Genomic DNA, 10,124 nt, shown 5'->3' with positions numbered 1-10,124 from the left:
TCCATCTGTTGTTTCTAAGCACGTGTTTGATCGGTCCCTAACTTTTACTGGCTGTGGGAAGCCGTTTATGGAACCACACCAGCTAGTAATATTTGGTCAAACCACGAGCATGGTATCCTTTGTATCGCCTGTATTATCCCATCCAGTTGGGTGCCGGAATCTTTGTGGAGATGTTATATTTTTCCAATCAATCACTTTGTCCCGTTTGCACTGAAACAACACCAGAATGATTCTGCTACCTTGATTAATCGCCACTCTATCACCTGTTTTGAATATCTTATCGTATCTGAAAAGTGTCATGTCACAGAAGGCTCACTTCTTGATCCATGTTGTCGAACGGTAGACATCTTTCAGTTAGGACCGTGATATTCTGATCTAACCTGGGGCACATGTCATGCTCATTACAGCAAACACTGTAACGCATGCAACATTTTTATTTTACCTACAAACTGCAATGCCTCTGCAACACATTGATATATGAAAACAAATCACCAATACATTTTTCTGGTTTGTTGTGATTTACTACTCTAGTCTCTCTCTAGGATGCTATAAAGGCTCTTGGCGGAAGGACTGAGATCTGATAGCTTAACCAATGGTCTCTTGGGTGTCAGTAAAATTTCCCCCGCAACATCTACTAAATCTAAAGTTGCTCTTAATCTATCTGTTCTTAATTTCTGCTTCGTTTTTGCCCCCATACATGCGTCACAGCTTGACTGAAGTGATACCCTTCCAATGTGTTCTTATGCTTCCTTTTTATCAGTTCCGTCAGTGTACTTTTTACACAGTCTGCAAATTTACCGGAATCACAGACAGAAGAGACTTACTTAAACCTGTAGTACTGTCTGTTACTGAAATATCATGGTGACAGTGAACCCAGTCGCTGCAGAAATTACACCCCAGTTTTGAGTCTCTGGCAGTAACGAGCGGCGAGCATGTGATACAGTTACCACTTTTATGTTGTTTCTCCTCGACAAGCAAGCAGTTTGCAACGCGCTTTTCTCCTAACTCCTTTTGCTTACTAGGCTTGCTAAGACTAGGCGCCTGGGTAGGAGTGAGATCCTGATTGTTTAGTGGGAAATTAAGTTTCGGCTTTTGGCTTAAGTGATCCATGTTGCACACATTACTTTGAGGTCTTTTTTCTATAGTCGTCTTCACTTTTCTTATAATTTCGGTTCGAGAAACGGGGATTTTCGACCTACCAATAATCTTTGGGTTTAGACCGCTACCTGTGTTAGTCAACTTTGTAGATAGAGTGTAAGTACTGGTGGTAAGGTTATCACTACTTATGCTACTCAATGGGCTAAAAAATAGAACGAGAGACAATCTAAGAAGGGTGTGAGCGGAACGAATGTTTGGAAGGAGGAAAATGGTGAGGACAAGTGCATATATGCTGCACGAGATTAAAACATTAAAGACACTTAAAATTGCAAGCGAATTCGCAGGGATTCAGTAACTTATTCACCAGTACTGTGTTTGCAAGAATATGGATGTGTGTATGTTGCAGTTCAAATGGTTCAAATGGTTGTGGACGGAATAAAAGAAGCTTCCGCTTAACGGGCTTTCGTGTCAAGTAGCACTGGATCACAAATCAAACCTGAATAAAAAGGTTGTTTCATTCATTAATTATAGCCGTGCCGTTGAATATCCTGTCTATTTTTATGAATCACAATAAATCTTTTGACCAGGTTTTGACTGAGTAACAACATTCACAGAGTTCGCAAGGTCATACCATAGAGCTGGCTAGGTTATTTACTTTTACGTTGAGCAACTGATACGAGAGCAGATGATCGAGATAGCTAAACTTTTTGCAAAGTGATTTAACCTTAATATAATTATGCTTGTTATATTTGTTACTGTAGTTGTCTACAAGCATTTTTTCACAAGGTTATTTGCTATTGGAACGACAAGTTTTTAGGAAAATGACCTTGTTGTTTTAGACGATTGTACATCATCGAAATATGAAAGTAGTCAGCTGGTTCTGTGGTTCAACTACACCTACAGTTGACATCATGGTCTCTTAATTTTGGACATACTGCATGTTTTCTATGTAAATTATTATTCCTCGTCTATACTGAGACCTCGATGTTGGAAGTTTCTTCTGGTGGTAATGACCATACTGTGATAAGTTTTAGTAGAGAATGTGAACATGTCAATAACTTCACAGTAAATTATGGAGGTGGATATTTTGAAAATCCCAATAACTGTAGTTTCAGTGGATATAATGAAGCGTCAGGAAACTTAACAGCTACAAAACGAACTTTCAACTTAAAGATAACACCACAATCACAATCGACACCTGAATGCAAAGAAAAAGATCCCAGTATAATAAAGTTGGAAAGCCCAACAAGTATAATTCAAGTACGTTCTCCTTACCGAAACTCTGTTCACAATGGCAGTGGCTTTGAGACAACTATTAGCGTCCCACCAAATACTACGAAAAGTTTTCCTGATTGCTTTACAGACACTTTTGAAAGTCTAGACGTACAACCTCCTTTGCTTGATTATCTCGTCCGACATCATGCTATCAGTGAGGAATCAAGCCTTAAAATTATGCAGGCTGATAAATTGCAACGACCGTCTTTGTTACTGAGCGCCGTCGGTCTTCCTGTATTTAACGGAATTATCAACTCGAAATCAAGTCCTACGTGTTCTTACCCTCCGCCACCAGGATTGGCACTCCTACTTAATGCGTTGCGGCATACAGGTCATCATGAACTTGCCAGCCACTTGGATTGTAGTCGGAGAATCAACCCGTCATCAGTCAACGGAGGAATGACCTCAGGATGCTGTGAGTTATCCTATATTTTTCACTAACCTTTAGTAAATAGCATTATTGCATGTAGTAACGCTCTAGTTGCTTCTGAAACTGATATATTGCCATGAGCTGTGTAGTGTTTGCAGGATATTTTTGCGTACACTTGCGATACTCGTGAAATCATTAAGGTATATAGAGGTATGGCTAATAGGCTTGTTGATTTTTTTGAATACCTTGTGTTCCCTAGGAAGTGTCTGTCAGAGTGGTGGACATAATTTATCCTGATAAGTTCGACTACATCCAAGGCTCCCCAAACACTTTAACTAAAACTCTCCGGACATTCGTCATTCTATCAATGCTGCCTTTGGATTTGACGCATATATATCTGGTGGCCCCTTGTACCAATATATGTGTTCAAATAAATAAATTTGGTTTATATTAATGCATGATTTAACATAAAGTTAACGTATTCAAAGTATTTTTGGAATGGCACTAGTGTGTTCACCTTTTCTTTATCCTTAAATCTTAAGTTTCTAACTTTATGAAGTTATTTCGCTGATCCTTATGTTCTCGAATCATATCTTTCCTTTTGTCACGGAAACTGTTGATACTTCTACTACTTTGAAGTCTCCCCTAAAAGTTCCACCTTACTGTGCTAATGGAGTATGGAAATTCGAATCATTGCGCACATGTCCTAGGTTATACGTTGTGTATGACTGACTGATTCTTTAGTGCTGATTACCTACGCCCACATTCAAATCATTATTACGAGCCCTTTGATAAGCTTACTTTTAATGTAAATGTAAAATGGATCTTTCGATGTCAACTGATTCACACTGGTTGTGTCGTTGTCAAAGAACCTAAATGTTACCAGAACCCGGACATATTGTGCGTCAGTTCACTGTTTTACTCCACGGCTGTAAAATATTAGTGCTTGGTGTGGATTGCATATAAAGTTAAAAGCTTGTAATCACTGATATTTTTACATCTGCCTAATACACCGAATGAAAAATATTGAGATTAAGTTTTGTACTGCGTCAGTGAGAAAAGTCTCAACCGGTAACGTCTCAAAGTTAGTTTTCACTATAAAAGGGCTATTGGCCTAGTGAAAGGTAACTATAAAATAACTAGGTCCGGCTACTGAGATCTCTGAGTTACTTGACTTGAAACCAGTCGCAGTTACCCAGATTTACCCGTTCCTTATATTGTCAAGAAAAATATACGCTCTATTCTCTATCTTTTATCCACTACCTCATCTCATTTTCCCAGTAATCTCTTTTGTTTTGTATGCGATATTTTCCATGCTATTACTGTTTCCAAGACTTGGTTTCATCTCGATAACCACCGCTTTCTGTACTGCTTGTGGATCAAGTTAATACTACCATACCACATCTAATTGTTGATATACAATCCGCTTTTATCTATAGCCCCCAAATGCCCTGGTACGGTCGAGAGTGGGGAGAGTTTACTCTCCCTCTCGAAATGCTCTCACATGGCCACGCGAATATGTAGCCTCTGCCAGGGAAGTCCTACTCACTGCCTTCTCGTGGAGGGGGTGTTGTTCACAAAAGTGAGAGGACGAAAAGCGAATGTCCGGCGCTTTAACCGGGTTGGTGGACACGGAGAGTCCACCTAGGGGAGTTGGAAAACCCTGATTCCAAACCAGTGGTGCACATGGGCTCCAGTATCCTGATGGAACGAATGGCGGACGAACCTGTCATTGGTCAACGGCCACCATGGGACTGCATCTCCTCACGATGCTCCACTGCCTTGTGGATCAGACCTTTTGGTCAAAGGCTTGGGGTGTGGCCCCCTAAGAAAACCACCTGCTTCGGTTTGGGCACCCGGGCAGTATCACAGCCCACACACAAATAAATGAAATGATGAATTCTATTGACGATACTATCCCTGCTCATACTAGAAGCAAGACAATTTAAATTATTATTATTATTATTATTTACCATATCGCTAATTCACCCCCTTTTATCCCCAATTTGTGTAACCTTACTTTTCAACTTATGCAGCAGCTCACCAATGGTGGAAAATCTGTCCTATCTAAACGATCTCCAGTCACTGTCTGGTTGAAAGTGAATGCTTCCACCGATTATGAATACTGAAGCAGTCTTTCTGAAACCACGTACACCGATCAAGCTGGCTTCCTTCAACGTTCGCACACTAATGCATATCAGACAACAGATAGGGCTGGCTATGTCTTTGGAAGGTCTTAATGTTGATGTTTGTTGTCTATCCGAGACCCGTATTCAAGACTCTAGTGAAGTACTACAAATCCGCTCTCCATCTGTCGCCTCGAAAAGCTTGTTCCACGTGCGCTTATCCGGGGACCCTGTGGCATCTTCGTCTGGTCTTGCTGGCGTTGGTGTCGCACTAAGCGCTAGGGCTGAGGCAGCACTAATCGATTGGATCCCCACTAACAGTCGGTTATGTGCTGTTAGATTAGAAAGTTCCATCAAAGTGAGAAGAAATCGGCGTGAGAAACGGTGTCTTTTCGTCATCTCCGACTATGCCCCAACAGATTGCAGCCCGGATGCAATCAAGGATGAGTTTTACCATCAGTTAACAGTTCTTCTCCAGAAAGCGCGTTCGACAGATATTGTAGTACTAGCCGGAGATTTGAATGCACAGGTCGGGCGTCTAGGCACAGAAGAGAGTCGTTTAGGTGGCCGATGGGGACTTGTTGGTCGCAGGACAGATAACGGGGACCGTTTGCTGCAACTGTGCACAGACCACAACCTGTTTCTGATCAGCACTAACTTCCGGCACAGTCATCGCCGGTGTGCCACCTGGCGTCCTCCCTCTGCATCCCAAGCCTGGACTCAGATTGATCACATCGCGATCAGCTACCGCTGGCGTGGTTGTGTACAAGACTGCCACTCCTTTTGGAGTACCTATCTGGAGTCTGATCATGCCCTGGTCTGCGCCAATCTCATCTTACTTTTCAGTGGCCGAAGGATTGACCACCACCAACGGATTGATGTTAGTAAACTGGCTGCAACTTCTGTTGCAAGTAAGTATCGAGCGGAGCTAGCCTCTAGGCTAGCTACCACCCCACCGAAAAGTATAGATGAGCATTGGTTGCTTCTTCACGACGCCATGAAAATGGCGAGTAAAGCCGCTTGCGGCTTCGCGAAACGTCCCGCTTACGAGCACTGGGTTTCTTCTGGCTCCTTACAACTGATGGAAGCCCGTCGGTCTACTCCGGGTGACCGTGAGTTTGACCACAAACGAAGGCTGTTACGTAACGAAATCGGGCAAAGCTTGCGTAAGGACCGGGAAGCCTGGTGGTCGGAGCGTGCTAATGAGATGGAAGCAGCAGCTGCATCTGGTAACTGCCGAAAGCTCTTCCAACTCATCCGAGCCACTGGCAGCAAGAAGTCTGGTGTGAGTGAAACAATCTACGAGGATGACGGGATGCCAATCACTAACATCTCTCGACGTCTTGGATGATGGGCGGAATTCTTCGAAGGCCAGTTCAACTGGCCTGCTGCTCCGGCAACATCAACCAGCTTGTCCTGCCCCCCGTGGCCGGTGACGACTGATCCACCAAACGAGGCGGAAGTCCGCAAGGAACTCCAACTCTTGAAACGTTACAAATCACCTGGCCCAAATGACTTACCTCCTGCTCTTTTTAAAGATGGTGGTGACCGTCTGACTAAGGAATTGACTGTGTTGTTTGGAAAGGTTTGGGAACAAGAAAGTGTTCCAACATCATGGAATGAGTCGATAGTCGTCCCTATCTTTAAAAAGGGTTCACGTTGTTCCTGCAATAACTATCGGGGGATAAGTCTACTTTCGATTGCGTCCAAACTATTGGCTTCTATCATTCTTCGTAGGTTGTTTAAAACCCGAGAACGATTGACTCGCGAGGAGCAGGCTGGTTTTCGTTCTGGTTGAGGATGCATTGATCACATCTTCACTCTCCGCCAAATGTTAGAACACCGTCATACTTATCGCAGGCCAACAATCGTAGTGTTTCTTGATATCAGGGCGGCCTTCGATTCGTTGGACAGGACTTCTCTGGGATTGTCTATTGAAGAAGGGTGTGCCTGAGAAGTTCATTAACATCTTAAAGGCCCTGTATACGAACACCTCAGGCAGAGTGAGGGCATACAACCACCTTTCTCCCTTGTTCCATTCGAGCAGTGGGGTTAGGCAGGGTTGCCCGATCTCACCATTCCTCTTCAACTTTGCCATCGACGACATCCTGGAAACAGCTCTGATGGATGTAAGTAATGGCGGTGTGGATATGTTGCCTGGAGAACGACTTCTCGACCTTGAGTATGCGGATGATATTGTCTTACTGTGCGATAATGCTCAAGCCATGCAATTCGCACTTAATCAGTTAGCAATCAGTGTCCGCAGGTACGGCATGTGCTTTGCACCCTCCAAGTGCAAAGTACTCCTACAAGACTGGCAGGATTCTCATCCTGTACTCACCCTGGATGGTGAGCAGATTGGAGTAGTTGAGAAGTTCGTGTATCTAGGTAGCTATATAAGTGCTGGTGGTGGCGTGAGTGATGAGATTGATGCACGTATAATGAAAGCCAGAGCGGCTTATGCCAATCTGGGCCATCTTTGGCGCCTTCGTGATGTTAGTCTGGCTGTAAAAGGTCGGATCTACAACGCGTCGGTGAGAGCAGTTTTGCTCTATGCTTGTGAAACCTGACCTCTCCGAGTTGAGGATATTAGACGTCTCTCTGTGTTCGATCATCGTTGTCTCCGAAGGATTGATGACATCCAGTGGCAACACCATGTTAGTAATGCAGAGGTTCGGCATCTTGTGTTCGGGCGCAGAGACGATAATTCAATTGGTGTCACCATCTTGAAACACTGACTTCGGTGGCTTGGACATGTTTTACGAATGCCGTCCCAGAGACTTCCACGTCGTGCATTATTTGACGACCCTGGGACTGGTTGGAAAAAGCGGAGAGAAGGTCAGTGTATGACATGGTGTCGTGGCATGAAAGAGAGCTGCAAAGGGCTAGCTTCTGTTGATCCTTCACGACTCCCTGGCTGGGGTCCGAGAGATGGTGCAACACAGTGGCTAGAGACGTTATCAGATATGGCTCAGAATAGAAGCCAGTGGCGATCCTGCTGCAACCTTTTTTACTTTCTACATAAAGAATGGTTCTAACTTTCCTAACTGAAAGAGTCTTCTGGTTGTACATTTCAGTCCGCCTTATCTTTTCATCCCTTCTCTTCCTACTTTCATTATTTTGTGTGGCGCATATGTACCTGGTGCCCTTTTGTACCAATATATATGTGTTTAAATAAAATAAAATTATCTATAGTAGATACTAGGATTAAGGCAGAGAAACAAGCAAGACTCCATCTCGCTTATTAGCTTATGTTTTGCCTATGGGTCGGTAGAATTACCAACCATTGGTTTGGGCTATACCGAATGATGTAGGTTTCTTGAGTGGGTTTCGGAGTAATCTAACGTTGCAAACTAAGTTGTGCCTCAAAGTCATCAATACTGTTGCATATATATTTGTTCTCAATCTTCCTCTTTCTCGTGAATAATATCATTGTCCTTTTTCTCTGCTTTCATCAGTTTCGCTCCCATCTCCACTACTATTAGTACTACTATTTTTACTCGTTTGTTTTTCTACTCAGTGATTTTCACTCACCCTGCTAGTGTGACATTTAGTAATTCAAAACTATGCATACTTGTGGTGTGTTCCACATTTCTACCTATCACTTTTATCACAAGTTTATGACCCATGCTTAAGTATTATTCATTTTTCTTACAGCCGATCTCTCTGATAAAAGAAGACGCGGACAAATCTCGTTGTGGATTCAATTATTAGCAATCAAAGTATCTCCAGCCCTCTACAATCAACTAACACCGAATGCTACGAAAAATAAAACAAAAGATAGTTTCGTTTTGCCGTCTCATGTTGAAAAAATGCAAGAAAGCAATAAACTCTTTGACTTAAAAGATCAAGATGAGCGAATGCCAGGACATTTTCAAAGGTACGTTGTTTATACTCTTTGAAATCATGTTTTTCTAAACACATCACGGATTAGCAAAATAATACTAATTGGTTAATCGTTCTTTACTTGCTAATTATTTCAGGGACTTTGGCTCTTCTTTTTAAGTGAACCGTTTTTGAAACTACCTCTTGACGAAGCGTTTGAGTATATAATCATTAGGTTATAGGCTAACAGGACTGTCTAGCTGCAGGATTTTTTGGACAGAATGGAACTCAAACTCATAACCTGATAATTAATAGATGAGACTATTTAAGTGACTGAGTTATGGAACAATATTTATTATTGTACTAGTTAAAATATCTTAAAACCAACTGACAAAAAAGTTCACTGAAAAGTTTTCAGTTGAATTAGACTAATGAGGTTTATTTTTATATAGTTACTGATATAGAAATGTTCATTAATAGATATCAATGCTTTAAGCTTTTTCCTTATTTATTTTGATTAATGTAACTGCTCTATAAAATCGTGTAAAAAGCAAATCTTGTCGTAATCATTTTTAACTTAAGAGAACTGTGTGTATGTTTATGTATCAGATGGGAAAATATTTGTGGTTAAGATGATTATCGTTGTTTCTATAAAAAAAATTAGCCTGTTTCTGTGGTGAAATTACGTTCCAGTATATCACACACTTAACTCATACCTTCTCCAACTGTCGTAGCAACATCTAAATATATTTACGGTTAATAAAAGTAAGTTTTCCAAAACAATGAACTTTCCAAGAAAACTTTCGATAATGGTCAAGTATTTTGGTTGTTCTGGCTTATTTAGGTAAACCCTTGCTTTTTAAGGCATATTACAAAGATTTGTATCATTAATAAACTAGTATCTGACAACTGCAAACTCATGTGAATCGGCTTGCCACCTGTCTACGATTTTCTCTTACACCTATATTTAACTGATTTGCGTGGCTATTTTGAGATGAATTTCTACCATGCTCCAGAATCTCCTTTTTTCCCACGAATCTATAGATAAACATTTATAACGCTATATTCATTTTGTTTCTTAGGTTACCATCTTTGCCTATATGGATAGACCATACCACCACACCCAGACTAGCTACACATACTAACCAGTCAAATATGGATTATATTAAGCCAGCCGAAAATACCATCAAAAATGCTCGTAATCAGTGGATCAAACTGCTCTTACCTCTGGTGTGCTGCTTACGTCAATCAAAAACATCGAATAAAATGTCTCCCAAAAATCCACCTATTGATGGTTGTACAAAACTTAACATGGCTAACAATGAGGCATATCGGGATATTAGCTTACATCAGAATTCATCGAAAGATGATTCTAGGTGTCCAGTTATTAACAGTGCAGATGACTTCAAAACTCGAATGGCCAGTCGAGC

At 41.6% G+C, this 10,124-nt stretch overlaps 1 pseudogene; it reads left to right on the top strand.

Annotated features, from left to right (window-relative positions):
- Smp_146370 lies at nt 2,083-9,771 on the top strand (annotated as a pseudogene). One transcript is given in 4 exon segments: nt 2,083-2,788; nt 8,527-8,749; nt 9,639-9,666; nt 9,670-9,771. Coding segments are annotated over 4 exon segments (1,059 nt in total).
- Nucleotides 9,772-10,124: the final 353 nt, after the last annotated feature.

This window comes from Schistosoma mansoni, assembly GCF_000237925.1.
Source record: "Schistosoma mansoni, WGS project CABG00000000 data, supercontig 0433, strain Puerto Rico, whole genome shotgun sequence".
Lineage (NCBI taxonomy): Eukaryota > Metazoa > Platyhelminthes > Trematoda > Strigeidida > Schistosomatidae > Schistosoma > Schistosoma mansoni.
This window is presented reverse-complemented; position numbering and strand designations above follow the sequence as displayed.